General features: G+C 40.1%; 1 protein-coding gene across 2 annotated transcripts in view; it reads right to left on the minus strand.

Moving 5' to 3' along the window:
• Positions 1–5,857: 5,857 nt before the first annotated feature.
• Positions 5,858–26,152, minus strand: part of sirt1 (sirtuin 1) — a 44,263-nt gene continuing 23,968 nt past the window's right edge. For both annotated transcript variants that reach the window (XM_059947339.1, XM_059947338.1), the window contains exons 7-11: positions 23,131–23,278; positions 22,311–22,390; positions 21,647–21,833; positions 19,833–20,408; positions 5,858–9,315 (exon numbers count right to left, since the gene is read on the minus strand). In XM_059947339.1, the coding sequence (XP_059803322.1) occupies positions 9,023–9,315; positions 19,833–20,408; positions 21,647–21,833; positions 22,311–22,390; positions 23,131–23,278 (1,284 nt within the window). In that variant the 3' untranslated portion in view covers positions 5,858–9,022. The remainder of the gene's footprint in view (positions 9,316–19,832; positions 20,409–21,646; positions 21,834–22,310; positions 22,391–23,130; positions 23,279–26,152) is intronic.

Consider the following 26,152-nt stretch of genomic DNA (forward strand, 5'->3'; position numbering starts at 1 on the left):
AAAAATAACAAAATTGAACCTGCCTCTACCACTTCTACTGGAAGCTCGTTCCACACAGCTACCACTCTCTGAGTAAAGAAGTTCCCCCTCGTGTTACCCCTAAACTTTTGCCCCTTAGCTCTCATCTCATGTCCTCTTGTTTGAATCTCCCCTACTCTCAATGGAAAAAGCCTATCCACGTCAACTCTATCTATCCCCCTCATAATTTTAAATACCTCTATCAAGTCCCCCTTCAACCTTCTACGCTCCAGAGAATTTTAATGCTTTTGAAAACCGTGACTGATTCTACTTCCTCCCGCCTTCCAGACGATGCATTCCGGATCATAACTCCTTATCCTGGGACCACAGCAGGTCAGGTGTACCTTTTTCGAAGACATTTATTGACGAACGACTGTGCCTGTGTGGCAGTGCTCCTGCAGATGGTGGTGCGGTCTCACCGCTCCACCAGCTTGGGTTCCATCCTGAACCGCGTTGCCCGTGTCCTCATTGTGAATGTAATTAGTTCCACGCCCCGGTTCAGATGCACTGGTTTGCTCTTACATCCTAAAGATATACAGATTGGTAGGTTGATTGGTTGCTGTGAAAATTACCCCTAGTGTTGATGGGTGGGAGTAGAATTCGAGTGAAACTGATTGCTATGCAAGAGAGAATAACTACCTGGGAATTAAGGCTGAAAATGCGATTGCTCAGAGCGCTGGCGTAGACTAAATGGAAACAAATTGCCTCCTTTTCTGTCATAAATATTTGAAAAAGGATAATATGTAGCAACTTTTCCAAAAGCACAATTTTCCTTTTTTTTTGCATATAGTTTTGACTCCATCGTGATGCAGCTCTCAACCCAAACCATCAGAGTTCGTGGTTTTAGTTTATTATTGTCACATTTACTGAGAGACCGAAACTCCTTTTTGCAAGCCGTTCACAGAGATCATTTCAAAATGTCAGTGTTTGAGTACACGAGAAACGCAGAATGCAGAATATAGTGTTACCGTCGGTTATAGGGAGAACACAGAGCGGTAGACAATAAGATGGATGGGCCATGCTGAAATAGATTGTGAGGACAAGAATCCATCTTCAATGTAAAGAGGTTAGTTTAAGAGTCTTATAAAAGTGGGATAGGAGCTCTCCTTGAACCTAGTGGCGTGAGTTTTCTACCCTTTGCGTCTTGTGAGCAATGGAAGAGAGAGGGGGAAAGAGAATGCCCAGGGTGGCAGAGTTCTTTGATTATGCTGGCTGTTTTTGAGGGAAAACTGAGTCCATGGAGTGGAGGCTGGTTTTCATGATGGACTGAGCTGTGTCTGCTGCATTTTCTTGTGACCTTGGGCAGAGCAATTGTCAAATCAGTCTGTTATGTATCTGACTGGGATGCTTTCAGTTGTGTGCCTATAAAAACTGGTGTCAATATGGACACATCAAATTTCCTTCTGAGGAAATAGAGGCACTGTTGTGCTTTCTTGGCTATAGCGTCTGTGTTTCGATAAGCTATGGTGTTGATACATAGGAACTTGCTCTCAGCACCACTGATACCCACAGGGGTATATACTCCACCCCTCAACCATTCCTCTACCTCCAGAGATGCTGTTTGACCCATTGAGTTCTTCCAGTAGTTCGATGATTTTTGTGTTTTGAATTTGTGTTCTTTGGTGAACCTTTCACCAATGGGAATACTTGCTCCTTAAGTTAATTTATCTATACTGCTCATGATTTTGAATAATTCATTAAACCTCTACTCAGCCTTCAATGTTGAAAGAAGATCCCTTGTATGTCCTTATTACTGAAGAGCCCTAGTTCTGGGTAACTAGTAAATCATCACTGCATTCTCCATGAAGGCCTTCACATCCTTGCCATTGCACATTGTGCACAACGAAGGCAATGACTAGATCAAGCATATATTCTTTTGAACCAAGACACATCAAGTCCTTGCCTTTTCATTAGTACCACCACCCCCCGCCCTGTTATTGTGCTGTATCTAGTTAAGTACCGTTAACTAGATGAACAACCTATAATCTACCAAGGCTTTGAATTCAGACAGTTAAGTCAAACAAAGCCACAGTTCAGCGTGACACTATTGCAACTCGGGGCATTGGAACTTGGAGTTCAATTCCGCCATCCTCTGTAAGGAATCTCTTAAGTTCTCCCTGTGGAACATGTGGGTTTTCCACGGGTGCTCCAGTTTCCTCCCACAGTCCAAAGACACACAGAGTATGTTAATTGGTCATTGTAAATTGTCCCATGATTAGGTTAGGGTTAAATCAGCTTTGTCAGGGAGGGGTTGGTGGGGCAGCATGGCTCAAAGGGCCGAAAGGGCCCACTACACACTGTACCTCTAAATAAATAAGGCCCAGATGTTGTGGCATAGTCCTCCTCGAATATCTGGGATCAGCATCTAAACCAGAGGTATTTCATAGATGATTCAAACAGGGAAACTCATAGCATGCAAATTCATACCTTGCAATTGACATTCCAGTTTTCCTTCACGGGTCCTGGGTAAGTCCTGTGCAATTGGCAGGACACTCACGAGAGGTAGCAGCTCATTGACACGTCGTAGATCGGGGATCTTCACATTGACTGTAGATTCCAGCAGTTTCATGGCATTACAGCCAAGGAACTCTACTGAATACCACTTACATTTTCCTCAGCTAACAAGTTGGTACTCTGCAGGGCAGTGAATGACGGAGAGAGTGAAACAAGGTCCTAATTAAGTACTTTCAACGGGGAACTCGACATCCAACTAAAATATCACAGTGCATTACTACTAAGTGGCCAAAATCTTCGGGACATTGGCTGGCTCTGTGGACAGTACTGAGAGAACCAGTAAAAGTGATTAATTTGGTCTCATCCTCACAGATTCAGTTGCCTGTGATGTAACTATAACAGTGACCATCATGCTGTGGTCCTATCTTCACTCTGATCATTCTGCCCTCGTTTGAACTAGGTCTCTTCCGTTATTGTAGCAACTAGGTCCAAAGTTAAGGAACAATGATAAAATGCTGAAAATGGTCAGTGGATCAAGTGGCATTTACCGAAAAAATCGGTAACATTTCTCATCAAGATCCATCATTTGACTTTCAGCTGCTGCAGACAGTGGGACCAATACAGGGAAGACAAGTTGAATCTGAGATCTCATAACAGCGTATCAGGAATTTCATAAATCTCTCTGCCCTGTATCTTTTCTCAACTACACCTTCATCTCTTGTGTTTGGTACTCATTGTTAGCTTACTATATTTGAGATATGGATCATAAAGAGTTAACTACCAGCAGTTTTGTATCCTTCACTCTGCTGGTCACTGGGATCAAAATGGTTGCTCATTGTTAGCCCTACAAACGTTCTACAGCTGCTCAGTAATACTCTTGATTCTGACACCTGGGAAGCTATGTGACATTTTGAAATCATATTTGCAATCACAGTACCAACACTTTGGCCCACACTGTGTGACCCTGAGAAGTTGTAGCTGAGCCATTCATGAACCAACTTCTTAGCCATGAACATGACAGAGCCACCTGCCCGTTCCTTCTACACTCACTAGTTACTATCTCTTCTTGAACCCACTCTATCTGCCCATCACCCTATCTGCAAACTATGACTATACTGTACACTGATCCAAATCATTAATACAAGCAACAGGGGATCCCACAGCGATCCCTCCAGCACACCACTGGCCAAAGACCTGCAATCTGGAAAAATAATCCTCCACCAATTTTCAGGCTTCTAGTATAAACTAATAGAATGGGGCAAATCTTTCTGGAGTGTGGGATCTTGAAACAAGGTTTTATTTTTCCTTGTGTTCTTTTTAAATTTTTCTCCTCTCAATTTAAAACTATATTCCCAGGTTTTAGACTCCCTACTCTGGGTAAAACACTGACTTTATCTTGCCATTATCATTTTATATATCCCAAAAATATATATTTTTTGCAACCCTCGCCACACTCCAGTGAAAAGAAGCCCCATCCTATCCAGTCTCTCCAAACTCAAGCCTTCAGATCCCAGTAACATACTTGAAACTCTTTTCTGCATTCTCTCTAGCTTAATGACATTTGTCCTCCAACTGGGCGCCCAGAACTGCACACAATTCTGCAAGTACAGTCACCAATGTCTTGTACAGCTGTAACATGGCATCCCAATTCTTACAAAGTCAAAATACATTTATTATCAAAGTAGGTATACCATATACAACCATGAGATTCGTTTCTTTACAGGCATTAGAGCCCATTAAATAGAGACTGTCAAACACCTAACGCGCAGAGAACAACAAAACCAAGCAAACGACTGAAGTTCATGAAAATGAGTCCTCAGCCCAGAAGTCAGACATCACTGCAGCCGATTCACGAGCTCATTAGTTGTAGGCCACGGTCTCAATACAGTGACCAATGAAGCATGACAAGCACCTTCCTCACCACCTACTCTACCTGGGTCACCAGTTTCAGGAACCGTGTACATGTATCCCTAGATTTATTCTACCGCATTCTCCAGGGCATTTTCACCTGTGCAAGTCTGACCTGGTTTTAATTCACCAAAATGCATCACTTTACACTTAACCAAGTTAAATTTTATCTGCCATTCTTTGGCCCACTTTGCTAGTTGATCCAGATTTGTTGTAACCTTAGACAATGTTCTTTAGTGTTGACCCCATAATTTTCATATCATTCGCAAACTATGACTATACTGTACTCTTATCCAAATCATTAATACAAGCCACAGGGGATCCCACAGCAATCCCTCCAGCACACCACTGGCCAAAGACCCTGCAATCTGGAAAAATAATCCTCCACCAATTTTCAGGCTTCTAGTATAAACAAATAGAATAGGGCAAATCTTTCTGGAGTGCAGGATCTTGAAACAAGGTTTTATTCTTTCTTACGTTCTTCAGTTCATATCTGTGTCTGCTAGAAGTGCATACTACTGTGTTCAAAGCAGAGGCAGTGGAGTGGTTGCTATCCCAGTGAAGGAATGAAAACACTAAACGCTGAGCAGACTCAGGTTATGCCTCATTTTTGTGAAGGCAAACAGTATTGATGTTTCAGGTTAAAGATCCTTAGGCTAGGACTGGGAAGGAGATCAAGTTACTGTTTCTTCAGTTTTGCAGGGAGGGTGGCTAATTCATTCGCACCAATCAAATTGTCTAAATAAGCTGATCCTAATTGCCTGTGTTTGGCCCACATCCCTCTAAATCTTTCCTACCAATGTACCTATTAAAACCTTTTAAGTATAACTGTATCCACCTCTACCACTTCTGATGGCAGCTCATTCCTTGTATCAATGACTCTGAAAAATCTGCCTCTCAGGTCTCTTTTCAAATTATCATTCTCAAGTTTTGGATTACCCTACCGAAGAAAAGACTTCAGCTATTCACTATCAATCTCCCACATGATTTTATTGTCATTTCACTTCTTACAGGTGAAGGATATGGTCAACATTTGGGTGTCACGGTCATGTAGTAATTAGTACTATGTTATTATAGACAGAGGTCAGTTCCTGCATCCTCTGTTAGAAAGTTCATACATCCTTCCCGTGTGCTCCAACCTCCTCCCAAAGTCTAAAGACACACTGATTGACAGGTTTATGGTCATGTGTTGGGCTAGGATTAAATAGGTGGGCTGCTGAGCGGCGTGAATCAGTGGGCCAGAAAGGCCTGTTCTAATGATGAAAGGAGGGAAAAGGGTGATTTAGATTCCAATCAGGAGCAAACAGAATCACCACTGGACTGAAGGAGAGAAAGAGGTAGAATGGGAAAACAGTTAATAAAGACTGCAAGATTTAATTTATTAATCCGAAGATGATCTGGTTGTGTTTTAGATCTAAGTTAATGATCCTTCTGTAATTCAATACTGACTTTTCACAAACAAAAATCTAAACTTAGATAATTTAACCAAGGAGATTTATTGCAATATATTATCCATTCAAACACATCTTCACTTTAAAAGCAGAGAACAGAGACTGTGGTATATGGAACAGGAACAAGATTTCACAATTTCAGGCAACTAAGTTTAAATTAACAGAACATTTCATGGAATCACGATGTTCCAACAGTAATTTCAAAAAGCTTCTTTTCCATAAAACTAAGCATATTCAAACTGTAAGATGTTAAATATATAACTTAAAAAGTCTGACCTAAAACTGCAGGTATGAAATTGTAACAGAAAGCAAGTCACCTTTTAATAACTGCCCTTATATCATTTGATTAATGATTGAATATGTATAATGGACAGAAATAATTAGAACACCATACTACAAAATAATACAGTAGATTTAACCTATATTCAATATATTGCATTTTCATTATAAGATTTTAGAAAGCTAATACTTAGGAAGATGAACACACTAATACAAGAACACCTTTGTATTTAAAGATCAGGTCACATTAACATCAAGGCAGCAAAGGTAGGGCTTAAAATTTGAGACTTGTTTTAATCTGGATATATGTAATTTTCTTCTGGTGCTTTGTATGATTCCCATAGGTACAAAAATGGTTAATGTAGAAGTGTTGGACAACACTATTCCAATGGGAAACTGATCTGAGGTTTTATTTATTATTTCACAGCAGCGGACAAAGTATTATGATTTGAAACCCCAAATGCATAATTATATATTCAAAAGATGGAGTAATGTGTAGAAATTGGAGTATGTTGTTACCACAATAAAAGGATGGTTTGTACATGAACAAGTTTAGAGAAAAGCTGCAGATGTTGCAAAATGGAAGTTGATGAGAAAGGGGAATTCTATTTCCAAACCAAATTCAAAAAGGTGCTCTGGATGAGCATATTTAATTCTGGTAGATTGCAAAAATAAGTAAAAATCTATAGTTGATTCACTGAATAGCAAAACTATAAAACAACAAAAACCTTTACAAATTTCTAACATTTTTAGTTAGGTTTTTTTAGTAATTCTTATATCAAAATACCCATTTTCATGTCTAGGTAAATGTTTTCTTTCAATATGCCAGTAAATTTACAGATACTCTACTTGCTCTGCACAGTATCACTTAAGCTCAACCAAAACTTTACAAATGCTTTAAAAAAAACTAAGCTGTTATATGAAATTGTGTGGCTTGGATTTAGCAGTCCAAACTATAAAATTGTTATGCTGGTTATGGATAAGCAAACAATACATTAAACATTTGAAATAAATAATTTAGACTTCCAATGGGAATTGGAATGTAGACAAGAGGTCAATGTTGAATTAAAACATAAATGTAGATACTGGAAATCTACAGAAACTGAAAATGGTAGAAATATTCAGCAACTCAGCCAACATCCGTGGAAAGAAAAAGAGTTAACATTTTAAAAATCACACACCCTTCATTAACACCAAGAACAAAAGATAACTTTAGTTTTAAATTCCAGATAGGTCTAGGGATGAATAGGACAAAGGGAACATCTCTGACAGGGTAAGGCTAGAGTTGTCTTGAGAAAAGCTTCTGAAGAAGCCATTCAATTGTTAGATTAATGAGGGTGGTTGAAGGAGAGAAAAGCAAATATACTGTATATATAAGCTATTAAATCAGTCAGAACTGTAGAAAATGTTCAGATCAGATAGTTTCACTGAAGCGAGAAAAACAGTTCCAATTACAGATGGATAACCTGCAGGAGAACTGGCCGTTCTGACAAATAAAATAGTGACCTAAAGCTGTTGAATTCGATCAGATGGAATTAGCTTCAACAATATCAGTTCACTGGCCATCTCTGCTGGAATCCGGAAACAGTTAGTTCTGTAACAGAAAGATAAGTTTTTCTTTCTCCACTGATAAGAACAGGCCTGTTGGAACAGAATTCCAACAGTTCTGACTAGCATGTCACAGCTTTTACATAATCTTCTGTTGGGCTCAGCTCTCTCATCACCCTCATTATCGATCAATTCATCACCATGCAAGCCTATCTCAGCCTACCAGAATTACTTCATTTAATCTGCCCATCCTCCTGCCACCATCCCTGCAACTTAAATAAACCTGTGTTCCTTCTTGCCCAGCTCTGATGAGGGCTTTTGATTGATACATTAGCATTATTTCTGAACAGTTGCTGTATGAGCTGTTAAGTGTTTTCGGCATATTCTGTTGCTATTTTAGAACTCAATATTCTTCAGCATTCCAGCTTTAGTTCTGGAATGGTGTCCAACAATTCATATTTCTTTAAATTACACACTTTATACAGATATTTGTAATACAAGAAAATAAAAGGAACAATACATGTACCAAAACTGGACCCAGGCCTGAGTAGAACTGGGCTCCATAAGGAAACCCTACCAATTTCTATATAAGGCAGCAGATAACTACAAGTGCCACATTTTGTAAAAATGTTTTTCACTTAAATAGAGTAGCCTCAATGGTTTCTAATATACAGCTTAAGCTCAATGAAAAATAGTAACCTTGGTGTACAAATTAGCTGCCAGCTCATCTCATAGAAAACATTCCAGCCAGTGTTTTATGAGAAAAAATACAAACTTGAAGGAAAATATGTAATATGTTTAAACAAATCACTCAGTGCTCTAAAATAAAATCTGCCACAGACCTCTTAAGCTTCTGTTGCAGCTCTAATCATTGAGATCTCCCATTGTTCTTTGGTCTTTTTACCTGTTCCCTTTTTACCCTTTTCAGCAATTAAATGGCTTTTGAACAGCATTCACAAAAATATGTACAGCACATTCATTTCAGCTTCTGAGGAACTACATTAAATAACTGTACAACTCAAAACAAATAGAAAGTAAAAGCTGTAAAATAAATCAACTCTTGACAGAGTGCAGACTCTCTGACTTGAAAGATTATAGTAAACGTAATGTCAATGAACTTGGTGTGTTAAATGGTTGTTTCAACATGCAGGAAGTTTATTTGGTAGAAGTACCAGACTGAAGTATTTAGAGGCCTAGTGTCCTCACCACAAGACACAGACTGAACTAGGAGTTTCAGACTGAGGGTTTGCATGATCATTACCGCCACTATGTCCAGGACAGCTCACTGACTATAAAAAAGTGCCCTAAAGGTAGGCTAATGCTGGTGGATAACTTAATATATTAGTATCATGCAAATGTGCCTCTTATTCCAACAAATTATCATCTTCATATTCTTCCTGCATGGAGTTTTCAGTCAGCACTTCACTTCCACCCCCAAAGTATACCCCGTCAGCATCATAAGCTGCTTCTTCTATTCCGTTATAGAATTCTTCAATGTCACTCTCCTCTTCTCCATCGCCAACACTTCTGCTGCTGCATGACTCATTGTCACTGATGCTGTTACCAGATGATGAAGCCTCGTCTCCCTCAGAGTCAGAGTAGACTTCGGCACCGTGGAAAATGTAGCGATTGGGTGCCAAGAACAGGTATTGGGACTCTGAAAATCAAGGAAGATACATGTTGCAAAGCCGTTTTATTAGCAATATAGAATATTCATTTAGATCCCCAACACCTCCCATCCCTATCAGAATCTGTGATCTCCCTAATACACATGAACGTTACGCAGGGAACTAGCCACCCACACAGATGACAGCACTAACGTACAAACAGTCAAAGCACGGAAGCACACAGTCTGCCTGTTTACTTGTTCCTAGCACACTATTCATACACATATTCATGTGTATATTCTGGGTTTCCCGAAAACCCAAATTTTATTTATTGGTAAAATATAATAACACTAGGCATGCATCATGGTTGTCTGCAATAGTCTCAACAGAAATATTCAACTGAAACACCTAATACTCCTCTATGGATGAGGACAGTGCTGCCAACCAACTGACTGCGAGGAGAAGGGAAACACAATGTCACAGTTACAGAGGCTATATAACTAAGGGGACAGAAATGATCTAATGTCACAAGCACTTACAGTCCCATAAAACACAATACCTATAGAAAGCTTGAGTGAGGAAGATCTGAACTCAGCTCAAAAGGATATTGGGAAGGGCGGAAAACAATCCAACCTGAATGGTCCAGGTCAGAGTCAACAACTGAGATAAGGGTAGCATAGTCCATTGCTTCAGCATACAGTTATTAAAATGATACCCAGCAGTATAGTATATACAGACTAGCTTCACACTCTCACACTTTGCAGCATTCCAACCAGGCTAAACAGGTTATGTTCACAACAGATCTGGCAGCACAAAACTAGATATGCAGGAGGTGCTTAAGTATAGCAGCAATGGAATATTCTGCCGTAGTTTGTAACCTCACCTGTCACTATTGGCAAATATCAAACTGGGGACCAATGCTAATTCAACAAAGAGTGTAGATTGTAGCAACATTAGGCATATTCAAAACAGGATGATGAACACATTACAAAACAGAAGCAAATTCACTGTAAGGAGCAGATGCAATATGCTACAAACCAATCCCTCAACCATTAAAACAGAAAAGCCTTGAGACAGATAATCAAATACTGATTTGTATAGAGTAAACCTGAAAGGACCACAGATGACACGGAGGTTATTGGTGGAATTGAGGGTAGTGTGGAGGGTTGTTGTAGGTTGCAATGGGATATTGACAGGAGGTAGAGCTGGGCTGAAAAGTGGTACATGGATTTCAATCTGGAAAAGAGCGAAGCAATTCTTTTTGGAAAGTCAAATTTGAAGACAGAACACAGGGTTAATTGCAGGATTTCTGGCAGTGTGGAGGAAGAGGGGTATCTTGGAATCCATGCCCATAGATACCCCAAAGCTGTTGCGTAAGTTGATAAGGGTGGTTAAGGCGGCATATGGTGTGTGGGCCTTCATTAGTTGGTATATTGGGTTCGAGGACCATGATGTAAAGTTACAACTCTATAAATCATAGTTAGTCCATACTTAGAATATTGTATTCAGTTCTGGTAACCTCATCACAGGAAGAATGTGGAAGTTTTAGAGAGGGTTCAAAGCAGATTTATCAGGATGCTGCTTGGACTAGAGGGAGTGTCTTAAGATAGGTTAAGTAAGCAATGGTTTTCCTCTTGAAGCAAATTTGGATAAGAGGTGACTTGATAGAGGTGTATAAGATATTAAGAGGCATAAACAGAGTGAATAACCAGAGACTTCATCCCAGGGTGAAAATGCCTAATACAAGGGGGCAAATTTTTAAGGTAATTGGAGGGAAGTATAGTGGGGATACTAGAGGCAAGTTCTTCACACAGAGTACTGGGTGAGTGGAAAGCCCTGCCAGGGGTGGTGGTAGAAAAAGATACATTAGATGCATTTAAGAAACTCTTAAATGGATGGTAGATAAATGAAGGACTATGTAGCAGGGAAGGGTTGGGTTTGATTCCTAGAAGAGGTTAAAAGGTTTGCATAATATTGTGGGCTGAAGGGCCTGTACTGTGCTGTAATGTTCTATGTTCTATAATTCAACCCATGAGTAGTCAATCCTTAATACAACTGGCAATTCCCCACAAATATCCAAGTCAAAGGTATTCAGTCTGGATTCACTCCAGACCTCATTACAACTTCTAAACATCTAAATTAAGGTATTAGTCCAGCCTTTGAGGTTTCCTAGCAACATCGAACTGAGTGGGGATCACTTCATCACTGCAGTCAGGTCTCAGACAAATTAAGATGGTTCTGATTGCTGAAGCCAACTAGTTCCAGTCACAAGATTTGATGCACAAATACCTCGTTCTAATCTCCTGGGCTCAACCATCGTCAAACCCGCCCTGTCCTCTATTAGAAACAGAAGACATCATGCTTGCTGATAACTGTAGTGTTAAATTCCTTTCACAATTGCTTTGGCATTGTAATAGTCCATAACGCTGGGAGGTTAAGATCTAGAAAATATTCAAACTTGTGTGGTACAATATGTGATTATAGTTACTGTTACATCAGAGAATTATGTCACCAATAAACCTAGACTTTAGGTTTAGCACAACACTTTACAACTAACAGATTTTCCCCCTCCACGTCAGAAGATTGACAAACCAACTGAGATTTGCTATATTAATTTACTAATACATACTTTAATTAAATAGTATCTAGAGATTAAATCTTTTTCCAAGAAGTGCATAAGGGGCAAGGCCAAATATTGAGATATCTAAATTATTCAAATTGGAACTGATTTCTGATAGACAAATGAGAAACTGAAAATGGCTAATGTGCATAACAGGACAGTGGAATATAGACCGTTACAACAGTGCCACAGTAGATGCCATTTCATTGGCTCTTCACTCAACCTTGCAGTATATGGACAGTGGAGATGCATAAATTAGGGTGCTCTTCATTGACAACAGCTCTGCATTCGTTACTAATAACCCCTCAAAACTAATCAATAAGCAGGACCTCAAGGTAGTAATCTCGAGATTACTGCCTGTGCCATGTGACAGTGAGTATAGGAACAGAATGAGGTGAAGGATAATTATGTGACTGAGGGATTGGAGCAGGGGGCAGGGATTCAGATTTCTGGATCATTGGGACCTCTTTTGGGGCAGGTGTGACCTGTACAAAAAGGATGGGTTGCACTTAAATCAGAGGGGTACCAATATCCTGGCAGGGAGATTTGCTAAGGCTATTAGGGAGAGTTTAAACTAAAATTGCTGGGGGTGGGAACCGAACTGAAGAGACAGAGGAAGGGGCTGTTGGCTCATAAATTGAGAAAGCCTCGAGATAGTGCGAGAGGGAAGACAGGCAGGTGATAGAGAAGGGATGCACTCAGACCGATGGTTTGAGATGTGTCTACTTTCATGCAAGAAGCATCATGAACAAAGCGGATGAGCTTAGAGCGTGGATCAGTACTTGGAGCTACGATGTTGTGGCCATTACAGAGATTTGGATGGCTCAGGGGGCAGGAATAGTTACTTAAGTTTCTTGGTTGGTGTGACTGTAACGAAACCCAATTTCCCTCGGGATCAATAAAGTATGTCTGTCTGTCCGTCTGTCTCTGTTTGTCTTAAGAGTGCCAGGCTTTAGGTGTTTCAGAAAGGACAGGGAGGGAGACAAAAGAGGTGTGACACTGCTGATCAGAGATAGTGTCACGACTGCAGAAAAGGAGGAAGTCATGGAGAGATTGTCTACTGAGTCTCTGTGGGTGGAAGTTAGAATCAGGAAGGAGTCAATAACTCTGCTAGGTGTTTTTTTTATAGACCACCCAATAGTAAAGGGGACATTGAGGAGCAGATAGGGAGACAGATTCTGGAAAGGTGGGAGATTTTAATATCCCGAATATTGATTGACATCTCACTAGAGCAAGGGGTTTAGATGGGGTGGAGTTTGTTAGGTGTCTTCAGGAAGGTTTTCTGTAACAATATGTAGAAAAGCCTACAAGAGGAGAGGCTGTACTTGATCTGGTATTGGGAAATAAACCTGGTCAGTTGTCAGGTCTCTCAGTGGGAGAGCATTTTGGAGATAGTGATCACAATCCTATCTCCTTTACCATAGCATAGGACAGGGACAGGAACAGACAGGTTAGGAAAGTGTTTAATTGGAGTAAGAGGAAATATGAAGCTATCAGGCAGGAACTTAGAAGCATAAATTGGGAACAGATGTTTTCACGGAAATGTATGGAAGAAATGTGGCAAACGTTCAGGGGATATTTGCTTGGCATTCTCCGTAGGCACGTTCCAATGAGACAGGGAAAGGGTGGTAGGGTACAGGAACCAGGGTGTACAAAAGCTGTTGAAAATCTAGTCAAGAAGAAAAGCTTACGAAAGGTTCAAAAACTAAGTAATGATAGAGATCTAGAAGATTACAAGGGTAGCAGGAAGGAGCTTAAAAATGAAATTAGGAGGGCCAGAAGGGGGCATGAGAAGGCCTTAGTGGACAGGATTAAGGAAAACCCCAAGGCATTCTACAAGTATGTGAAGAGCAAGAGGATAAGATGTGAGAGAATAGGACCAATCAAGTGTGACAGTGGAAAAGTGTGTATGGAACTGGAGGGATAGCACAGATACTTCATGAATACTTTGCTTCAGTATTCACTATGGAAAAGGATCTTGGCGATTGTAGGGATGACTTGCAGCGGCCTGAAAAGCTTGAACATATATACATTAAGAAAGAGGATGTGCTGGAGCTTTTGGAAAGCATCAAGTTGAATAAGTCTCTGGGACTGGATGTGACGTACCCCAGGCTACTGTGGGAAGTGAGGGAGGAGATTGCTGAGCATCTGGCAATAATCTTTGCATTATCAATGGGGATGGGAGAGGTTCTGGAGGGTTGCAGATGTTGTTCCCTTATTCAAGAAAGGAAGTAGAGATAGCCTAGGAAATTATAGACCAGTGGGTCTTCAGTGGTCGGCAAGTTGATGGAGAAGATCCTGAGAGGCAGGATTTAAGAACATTTGGCATAATATGATTAAGAATAGTCAGCATGGCTTTGTCAAAGGCAGGTCATGCCTTACAAGCCTGATAGAATTTTTTGAGGATGTGACTAAACACATTGATGAAGATAGAGCAGTAGATGTAGTGTATATGGATTTCAGCAAGGCATTTGATCAAAGTAAGGAGGCATTGGATCCAAGGCGACCTTGCTTTGTGTATCCAGAACTGGTTTGCTCACAGAAGGCAAAGAGTGGCTGCAGTTGAGTCATATTCTGCATGGAGGTCGGTAACCAGTGAGGTGCCTCAGGGATCTGTTCTTGGACCCCTTCTCTGCATGAGTTTTATAAATGGCCTGGCTTAGGAAGTGGAGGGCTGGGTTAGTAATTTGGTGCTGCCACAAAGGTTGGGGGTGTTGTGGATAGTGTGGAGGGCTGTCAGAGGTTACAGCGGGACACTGAAAGGAGGCAAAACTGGGTTGAGAAGTGGCAGATGGAGTTCAGCCCAGATAAGTGCGAGGTGGTTCATTTTGGTAGGTCAAATATGATGGCAGAATACAGTATTAATGGTAGGACTCTTGGCAGCGTGGAGGATCACAGGGATCATGGGGTCCGAGTCCATAGGACACACAAAGCTGTTGTACAGGTTGACTCTGTGGTTAAGAAGGCATACGGTGTATTGGCTTTCATCAACATTGAGTTTAAGAGCCGAGAGATAATGTTATAGCTAAATAGGACCCCGAGTACTGTGCTCAGTTCTGGTCAACTCACTACAGGAAGGATGTGGAAACTATAAAAAGGGTGTAGAGGAGATTTACAAGGATGTTGCCTAGATTGGGGAGCATACCATATGAGCATAGGTTGAGTGAACTCGGCCTTTTCTTTTTCAAGCGGCGGAGGACGAGAGGTGACCTGATAGAGGTGTATAAGATGATGAGAGGCATTGATCGTGTGGATAGTCAGAAGCTTTTTCCCAGGGCTGAAATGGCTAACATGACAGTGCACAGTAATAAGGTGCTTGGAAGCAGGTACAGAGGAGATGTCGGGGTAAGTTTTTTTTTACGCAGAGATTGGTGAGCGTGTGGAATGGGCTGCCGGCAATGGTGGTAGAGGCGGATACAATAGGGTCTTTTAAGAGTCTCCTGGATAGGTACATGGAGCTTAGAAAAATAGCGGGCTTTGGGTAACCCAAGGTAATTTCTGAAATACATGTTCAGCATAGCATTGTGATCCGAAGGACCTGTAGTATGCTGTAGGTTTTTCTATGTTTCTATGTAATAAGCTCCAAGACCCTGGTGTCAATACCACTTTGTGCAATTAGATCCTCTTATTTCCTCACTTGCAGACCCCTCGTTAGTCCAGATTGGCAACATCTCCACAATCTCTGTCAGCACAGGTGCACCACAAGGCTGTGTGCTTAACCTCTTCCTCAACTCACTTAATATTTGCACTCCAATGCCATACTTCAGTTTGCTGATGACACCACTGTCATTGGCCAAATCAAAGGTGGTGATGAATCAGCATATAGAAGGGTGATCGAAAATCTGGCAGAGTGGTGCCACAGAAATAATCTCTCACTCGATGTCAGCAAGATCAAGGAGCTGATTATTGACTACAGGAGGAGGAAAACAGTGGGCACGAGCCAGTCCTCATTGGGGGATCAGAGGTGGAGAGGGTCAGCAACTTAATTTCCTCAGTATCATCATTTCATAGGATCTGTCCTAGGTCCAGCATTTAAGAGCCATTCCAAAGAAAGCATGGAAGCGCCTCTACTTCTTAGAAGTTTGCAAGGATTCAGTATCTCATCTAAAACTCTGACAACGCCTATAGATGTGCAGCAGAGAGTATACTGACTGGTTGCATCATGGCCAGGTTTGGATACACCAAAGTCCTTGAACAGAAAAGCCAGCAAAAATAGTGGATGCAGCCCAGTCCATCACAGGTAAAAGCCCTCCCTACGATTGAGCATATCTACAAACAGGGCTTTCGCAGGAAAGCAGTGTCCATCATCAAGGACCCTCCCACCATCCAGGCCATGCTCTCTTCTCACTGCTGACATCAAGAATGAGTGTCAGTAGCCTCAGCACCCACACCACCACATTCAGGAAGTTATTACCGCACAAATACACAGCTCTTGAACTAGAGAGATAACTTCACTCAGCTTCACTCACCCCAATTCCCACAACCCATGGACTCACTTTCAAGGACTTTACATCTAATTTTCTCAATATTTCTTGTTTATTTATTTTCCTATTTGCAGTTTGTTGTTTCTTGCACATTGGTTGTTCATCTGTCTTTGTGTGCAGTTTTTCATTGATTCTATTGTGCTTCTTTGCATTTACTCAGGGTTGTATTTGGTGACATACGTACTTTGAGTATAAATTTACTTTGAACTTTTAGGCAGGCATGAGGATGTGATGTTTTGTGTCCTTGAAGCTGATTTTTAATAGCTGTCCTGGGAAACCAGACTTAAACACTTTGATGAAGAGTTTCGGCCCGAAACGTCGTCACCACCTCCTCCCATAGATGCTGTCTGGCCTGCTGAGTTCTGCCAGCATTTTGGGTTTTTATTTAAACTCTTTCTTAGGATGTTAATATAGCTTGATTATGCATCACCTTTCATTTCTTTACTATGTGGCTTAACTATACATTAAAATTTGGTACTGTAGAGGCAATTAATGTAGTTTAAATCAACATGTTTCCACTGTTTTGATTTAATCATTAGAATTTGTAGTACAGATTGATTGTGCGCTGAGTGCATCAGGGAAAAGACATAATGGGTTAACTCTTCTTGTGATCCTATGGTGTGCTTCAGACCAAGTTCAACCAGCTGTCATAGTTATTAATATACAGCTGAGATAACTAGACAGACACCCAGTCTTCAACCTTGGCAATACAGGGGAGAAGGTGATGGGATTTTCCAACTGTTGGGTTGCGGTGTAGAATTGCTACTTTAGTTGTAGTTCAACTTTCCTGTTTGCTTGTATTCTTATATAATCAGCTCTGTACGCATAATTGTTCTGTGAATTCTCCAGCAATTATGATACAGTTGCTTATGCATTATTCTAGAAGCTTCTTAGTTTACTGCAGCGGGTGTCATGCCACTTGAATCTGGCTATTCTATAGGTTAATTGTTCAAAGTACATATATATCACACCATATACTATTTTCACTAGTTAGAATGCAAGACGACCACAACTATATTTTCCTTTGTCTTTGGCTTATTCTCTTGGCTCCTCTCACTAGTTCATTTTGCACTCTTGTAACATTTAATAAAATGATCATAAACAAGCTTTATGCATAAATTCTTGACTTCTGAAGAATCCTGGATCACAAAAGCATCAGGATCCAGCACCACTTATCTCCGAATAACCTTGGTAATGTGTATACTGTGGACAAGTTGAACAAGCAGCAGACAGCTTACAATAATCTATGCAGTTTTATTTGTTTATAATCTGTAGTTTTCATCCACGGGTGGATAAGTGGAACTGCATGAAGAAACAGTGCGATAACCTTATCAATCTCCAACTAAATTCTCTGGACTTAGCAACACAGGCAAACCAGTGCAGGACTTCATTTCTATCTGTACAGTTTTCTCAGTTGATGGGCTTCCTTGAATTACAAATTTAAGAAGTACCTCAGAAGTCCACTCAGCTAAAAGTATTCACTTTTAGCAACAGCTGACATTCTCTTTCTTTCCCATCATCCTTTCACTGAGCAGTCTGTAATCAATTATCACTGAAGAAAGTCTAGCGTTCATTCACCAGTCATTGAAGCTAACATATAACCAGACCTACACAAGTACCCTCAGCCTTGCTGAGCTGCACCATCTCCACAGATTGGCTACTGTCTTTTGGATGAGAGAAGTAAAAGGTTAACTCATGAGGTCTCCAACTCTTAAGAGTATCTACTCCTAGAAACATGAATGTGTGTATTTAATAATGACCGTCAAGACTCACAGTGATCAGGCTGGATCAGCCAACCTACTTCTTCACTAATGACCACTTCACTCTTGCAGGTTGGTAGGAGGGTAACAAACAATAAGCCAGACAAGCACAGTGGATCGATCACACTTCATCCGTGGGAGGAAAGAAAACCTCTGCAGCCATCAGGTTTGTCCAGATGCTGAACCAGCAGTATAACTCTGAGCTCCTCTGGAATTTGGAATCTCACACCCTTTGGCTGAATAATAAGGGGGGGGGGGGGGAGGCTGAGGGGTCACAGGCTTAACAAATGGAAGGAAAAGGGTCTCTGACCCTGATTTGGGGAGAGTATGGTGTGGTGGAGATACATATTTATAGCAGAGACGCCGAGTGTTAATTCACATCTAGACAGGTATTGCATTTAACAGCCATATTAAAACCTTTAAAATCAGCAGCCTTGAGCAACAGTACCAGCATCTCAACATCTTGAAACTCACCCTCCATCAATCTGTTCATAGAACCAGATTCACCATAGTTGGATCAAACTAACTCAATCCCTTGTTCTGCATGGCATTTGGGATCAAGTGATATAGAGGAATAAAGGGGAAATATTGATTGAACATGACTTCCAACAAAATACCCATGAAATTCTGCACACAAATTAATCACAACTAACCCTGGATAAAACACTTCGCTAGCATCAAAGCAGTGATCGTGACAGCCAAGCAGAGCCGTGCTCAAGACAGGCAGGTTAGGAGGACTTGGTAAAGGGAGAAAACTGATAATTAGTTTGTATTTTACCTCTCTGCACTTGCCTTAAACCCAATCCATTTCCTTGAGCTGGGATGCATTCTAGCTGTAGTCAGATTCCCAGTAGGATTCTCACTGGACTGAGAATTTAAGCTGCATTAGGGCAGGCAAACGCCAGCATCCAAAGATGTGCAGGTTCCAAGTATCGTTCAAGATTTTGACTGGAGACTCAACCAAGAACGAAGCCGACACCAGGCAAATAATGTCAACTTCAGAGGGAAGAATACAACAAAGCTCTCTTCCCACAATAAAGAGATAACATGTTCTTTATTGTCATTTTTAAGAGCCTAAGGCCTTAGAAATATTTTCTGCCCTCTAGCTAGCAAGAAGTGAACAGAACAGGAAAGGAGTAGAGTGGTCCTGGTAGAGTTTAGGGAATGGGAAATAAAACAGAAAAAGTTGAAAACAGACAAGACAGTCACACTAAGGGTACTATAAATCAATCTTTCATTTCACACAACTTAAGACGCACACAGTTCATAGGAAACTATTTGCTGGGCAATCCACTAGCCTAGTCCCAAAAGTGGTTTCTTCCCCAGGGATGCTGAATTTCACAATTATCCTTCCCAAATAATCTGATCTCATACACATTAACATTCCCAATTAAAAAGTAATTCACATCAGCAGGCATGAAGAACTCATGCAATAATATTGTCTGCACTACAACTACCACCCATTTGAAATGCTGCACTCATGAGGGGTCCATCATGAAGTACTGTACCGGACCAGCAGCAGTATGTTGGGGGTAACCTTTCTAAATGTACTCCAACCTATATGCATAATGGCTTTTTGACCATTAAGCATTCACACGATTTATTTAATTGAGAAGTCATTGGCATCTATGCTCTAAAATCTATTAGGACTTAGCTACACATACGAAATGTAAATTCAGGATTACATGGGCAATTTGTCTTACCAGACAATCGCTTGCTGATTTGTTCTTTTGGAAATTTGCTGCTCCAGCCCTTTTTGAGAGTTTCCTTCGCATTTCTTATGTCACTTGGAACATGATGCTCACTGTCCGGGCGACTTTCAGGAACCTGATCACTGCCACAATTCCCAGAGGTGTCAGCAGTTGTACTCTCCTTTACATGAACTGTTTCTGATTCAGATTCTGCTGTGTTTTCCTTTGTACAACTTGTTGTAGGTTCCACAACAGGCTCACAACTTGTATCTGCGGAATCTTTACTTGTCGCTGACTTGGAGTTTTTCATTTCTTGCTCACATGAACTAGAATCTTCTGTTAATACTGGCGGAGTAGGAGGGAGATCACAAGGCTGATATCTTAATTCTTTTTGAATTCGAGAGGGTTTTTCTGTGATTTCTGAAAGTTTGACTGGTTTGCCACAAAGCTCTTCAAACTCTCCACCCAAACGATGAAACAGCTCATTAATGACAACATCGCAATCACCCAAAAGCTCCACATCAAAGTTAAGATGGTTCAAGGGTTCCCTATTGATCAGCACCTGAGGCACATGATGGGGTATAGAACCTGAAAATAAATCATCCATTAAAATAGGATTGAAGTAAATAACCTTTGCATGTTAAAATATAGAATTGTGCATTAAACTGTTCAAAATAATCACCATGCACTGAAAAGTCAGCGTTTCTAAATGCACAGGTTCTTAATCCCAGGAATTTATGGTAAAAGAACATTGATGCCAGCTGATGAACAGCCATTTCCTGAACAACTTTCCTACTCTTGTTCCATTATTTAGTAAGACCTGATACTTCAAGCATGCACACACAATTCTTAGAATGGGATGAATTTTGATTACACTACTTTCATGAAACTGTCCCTAATTCCCTATATTTTTCTGCAGAGTTCTTTAAATGTATGAATTGGTTTTAATCTCTGTGCTTGATATTTTGTTGCTATACTTCAAATTTTAATTGGTTTCGACATGCATTGATTGACATTCTTGATATTTTCAGCTCTAATTTTTTTTATTTGAAGGGTTCCAGCACCTGCATTTATTTACAGCTATTTGGAATTTCAACTTCAGACTAAAGTAGCTTATTAAACAAGTTACGTACAAATAACCTTTATTTTAAAGCCAAAATAAATGTGCAATAGTTTTGCTGATATTTCCTTAACATGGTACAGAATATTGAGTTAAAACTGAACAAAACATAATCCTTATTCCACACTATTTTAGATGTGCAGAAGTCACAGTTTGATTCATTTCACTTGGACTGATTCAATCTGCGGGGTCAGCAAGAATGGAGCTCTTGTCCATGCACAATGCTGGCTGATAACCATGTGTGTTGAAGTCAGGACAAGTTTTACCTTTAACCATAGCTGGAACTAATTAAAAAAAAAATTCCCTCTCATAGCACAAAACCAAAACAGCAATCACCATATTCCAGAAGTTGCTTTAAAATCTTGACTGAAACAAGAGTCATTAAAAGCATGTGGCATGCATCCAACATCAGGCAGTATACTTGACAAGTAAATATTTACCACAGTATGTGAGTTTGCACCTTCTAAGAACAAGAAATGAAATTACTGAGCACTAAATTATACATTATTGCTTTACTAATGTCAATATTTGAATATATTATTAAGTATTTGTTGGATTCTGCCAATCAAGAGGCTGGTTCACTATAATTTTGAGAGCTAGGTGCAGCATTTTACATTGATACCAATATTCATTACAACATTAATACACTGCATCAAATTATTTGTGGTATATCCTATAAGATGAATTACGAGGTTAGGATTCTTACTTGGTATGAGGGCGACTGGCCGGACTTTTAATGAAGATCCAACTACAATTAGGAGGTCAACTTCATCTTTGTCATACTTCATACTCCTATGAAATTGCTCAGGTAAGTTTTCACCAAAAAACACTATATCTGGCTTCATTATGGCAAGAGGAACTTCCGGCGGGCACTTTGGACAACGGGGAACAACCTTTAAAAAACACACTAGTTAGTTCCATGCTACAGACTATTGAGCACACAGCTTACTTACATATTTTTTAACGACTGGTGCATGGCAATCATGCTATGCTACAGTATTGGCCATCTGAATGTAAAATTCAGGCAGCCACCACAAATAGTGTACCGGAGCAGTCCACTAATTTGGGTAAAATGCAGCTCTTTGGCCGCCATCATCCACTAGCATCCATATTTATTGAATCCCTAATGTACAGGATTAACTGAATGCATTATTCATTGGAGACTTGCACATCTCCCAGTAGTTAATATAAGAACTACAAACATTGCATGATGAAATCAGGCAGCCTACTCCAGCTCTGTGACAAGAAACAACACACATCAGTTCCCACCTTCTTCTTCTTCATCATCAGTACAGCAAAAGGAAAACAATTCCTGATTCAACAGGCAATAGACTGGTGATTTCAATTCCCTCACTTCAGAAACAAATTACCTGATTGAATACTTCTTCCCTAATTGCTTCACAATCAACCTTGTATTTGCACATCAGACAAGAAGCCATCGCAAATGAACCTAAATAAAAATTTCAGATAACAGTAAAACCATAACGTTTATAGTTCAAGAGAAAAATTACTAACAATAATTTTAAAAGGAATAGAAAGGAAGTCCAAAGCTTTAAATAAATCTGATAGTATCCCAGAAAGGTTGGCCAGTATCCTTTTCTTTCCTAGAATGTACATCAGCTTCCCAGAAATATAGAAAATTCCTCCCCAAGTAAGAAATTTTTTTATAAAAAACCAAATAAAATCCTGCCACTGACTCTCCTTTGGCAAGCTATGAACTCTGCTGAGTTTAACTTGACAGCACATCGGGATATATCTTGCCCTGCACTCTAAAATTACATTTGGAGTAAGAAAAGAAAATGCAGGGCATATTCAGCATATTATACAGCATCTAAGTGCAAAGAAACCAAGTCATGTTAGACCATTCATTAGGAAACAATGTGAATCCACAATTATCTCATCTTCCCCACTGAACCCCATCCCCCAGAGAAACAGCTGAAGGGGCACTTATGCCCAATTCCTATAAAATACCAGGCTTTAAAAACAGTGCAATAAATGAAGCCAGGTAACCATATACTTGAACAGAAAGATCTTTGTCAGCACATGTTAAAATAAACCATATGTACTCCAACCAGTATTTTCAGTTAGATTTTGAACACCAAAACAGATACCTATATTAAAATATGTAATAGCTTAATGAGAAAGAAAACTCGTTCAGTTATTTTAATCCAGATATTATCCACTACTAACCATGGCACTCAACAATCCTACGAATGCCAGCAACCTGCTCCAAGGTATCTATGTTCTGGGTGTAATTCCGAAGTAGTCTCTCTTGTTTATCCAGCAAGGCTATAAATTTGTGACAAAGTGATGGCTGGAATTGACCAGGATAAATCTCCTGTGAAATAAAAACAGGTAGAATTATTGTCTAATACACATTCCGAGAATATCTTGCAGAACAAGTTAATCTAGTAGGCTTCTGATTAGTCCAATTTTAAACTATGTGGAACACTAATACATTCCTCAAGAGAGTTATTAACCAACTATTTTTCACTGAATATTCACTTACCATTGAATCTCACTGTCATAGCTCAGTCACAGGATTGTGCACACAAATCCAAAGCAAGCACTCAAGAAAAACTCCACACCGACACAATGGTGCAGCATCAGTGCTGCTCCACTAGATGTGCCACTTATGAGAAAAATACTAAACCAAGGTTTTGACTAACGAAGATTTTTTCTTATATACATTTATCTTCCACCATCTAAAATCAGATTATCTGCTAGTGATATTACTTGGAACTGTGTAAAGAAAGTAACAGTGATTTTTTTGTACATCATTACCTGTGGAATCTTACAAGATGGTGAAAGACACCTTATAAATTCACGTCTTAGGTCAGAGTCCACATTGGTTTGGTGGAGGACTTGAGCACAGCAGCAATTATAATACATCGTCTTTTGGTTTTATGTTACAAAAACCCAACTGATCACACTTTCACTAAATCAGTCAAGGGAGACAGCTGGCGTTTCTACATTTTCTTAGAGTACTTTACACAGTAACAAACAGTAAGACACCAGGCAAAGAAAAAAAACCGGAAGAGGCTGATGGAATGGTGACTCCACGATTCACTGTGCAGTGCAGTTTGCCAATCAGATGAAGGGTCCTACTTGAACTGCAAGCGGAGTGATGGATTAACTTGACTGGTGGGGATACAAGTGCCTGCCATGTGCATTTGGAGAGAGTGGTGATATCTGATGCTGTATCTGGTTGTAACTTAACCAGCTGATTGTTGATAAATACACTGATGTACTGTCTCCTGTTAACCCTGAACGTGACCATTAGACGTTGTAGATTTTGATGGCTTTTGAAATGTCTTGTCCTTGTGTTTCACTTGCCCTGAAGACAGTGAAGGACGAGAAAAGTTTTGGCCACAGCGTTGGCATTTGCTGCACATGTGTTTCTTGCATAATTCCAAGTACAACAATTCCAACAAGCTGTGTCTAGCTGCTTGGAGACCTGCTGAGCGATGATGTCTGGGCAACTGGAAACTGCATTGACATGGCTGAGTCTGACCAGGTTGGAATCATGTTTCAAGTTGCAGTGAACACTTGTAGTGTTACATCAGGATTTTGCTCTATTCTGGTCAGGGGCCATTTGCGAATGTCGGCATTGCCAAGTGTCTGAAGTCCACAAATAAGAATCAGATTTGAACTGTTACCCAGCTTGAACTTTTCACATTCGCAATTGATAAAACTGCCATATGCAATGAAGTCAATAGCGTCATTTTGAATGACTTTTAGGCAACGGTAACAAACGATGAAGAAGGATGACTGCTCTCCAAGAATGCTTGTTAGCTGTCAGAATTTTGTCAAACAATAGCTCACATGGGTTCTTAGGCAGAAGTCATCTTTACTGGTGAACTTGACCTGGAATATATCTATGTAATGTTTGAACTACAATTCAAATGGAACTCCTGAAGCAGCATCGAACTGGAAGTTGATAATGGACGCAACAACTGACTCACACGAGTTCTGTTTAGCATTTGACACTGATGTCATTGGACTTACTGATAACATGCTGGTCAAAGTTTCAATTAACTTCAGCCTCAAATAGAGCTTGCTACTGTGGTAAAATTATGTGCAAGCATTCTGCTGAAATTTGCCAATAGAGCATCTTGTAACAAATTTGTCGTGTTTACTTGCCTATAAATACTAATGAAATCTGAAGCCAAAAGACAGAACAAAGCCCAAATACAAAATAAACCTTCATTCAGTAAAACCGCACAACTACAAAAAAAAATTGCAAAGCACTACTATTTAAATGGTTTACTAAAGAACATTCAAGATATTGACAGGAACAATGACCAATCAATGAAACGCAGCCTGGGATTGGTTGTCAGCTAACCAATAGGCGTTTGTTGTTCCAGCTCACTGTAACAAAGCCAAAAGGAAGGAGAAAAGTACCTGTACAAGAATGCCTTGTGATGGAACGGAATGGGAACTTCACAGACCAAGTATGGGTATTGTGGAAAAAGAAGTGATATTATTCTCCACAGACAAATGGGGAGTGAAGAATCAATCAGGGCTTTTGAAAGAAAATTGAATACAGAGTCTCATGTGAAAATAATCTGCATGGTCATGGACATACAGCAGAGGAATGGGACTGTCAGGATTGCTTCATAAAGAAATGCCAGTCTCTCAATGGGTCAAATCACTTTATGATGCAGTGAGTGACAAAATCATGATGAATCAGAAACTAGGATAGAAGCTTCAATGCTTTGTGACAAATCACACCCAGGATGAAAGCTGTGCTGTGATTGTGAGCAAAACAAAAGCAATGGGTGGAGTAGAGGGAAGAAGGAAGGAATAAACCTATTTCACTTTTCTCCCCCCAATCAGCAGATGCTTCATCTGAACATTACTAGCAGGTTCCCTTCCAAAACACAGAAGTGCACATTATCCTGATGTGGGAGAACTACCTGAATTCCTTCGATATGGAACTCCCTGCCCTTCACTAGAATGACCAAAGCAGTTTAAGGCAGTGGCTCATCAACATATCCTCTTGAAACATTCTTTTTTTTTTACAATCTTTTCAATCTACTTGTTCAAGATTCATACAATTGTAGTAGTAAAAGTAGAAACAAAGGGCTAGATCAGCCTGTATCCCGATGCTCCTTGTGCGCATCGCATGTCCTTCCTCCACAACCACTGCATTAAATGAACTGCATTCAGAACAAAACTGAGCATTGTTAAAACATCCACTACAATAACA

This window comes from Hypanus sabinus, chromosome 22, assembly GCF_030144855.1.
Source record: "Hypanus sabinus isolate sHypSab1 chromosome 22, sHypSab1.hap1, whole genome shotgun sequence".
In the NCBI taxonomy this organism is placed as follows: domain Eukaryota; kingdom Metazoa; phylum Chordata; class Chondrichthyes; order Myliobatiformes; family Dasyatidae; genus Hypanus; species Hypanus sabinus.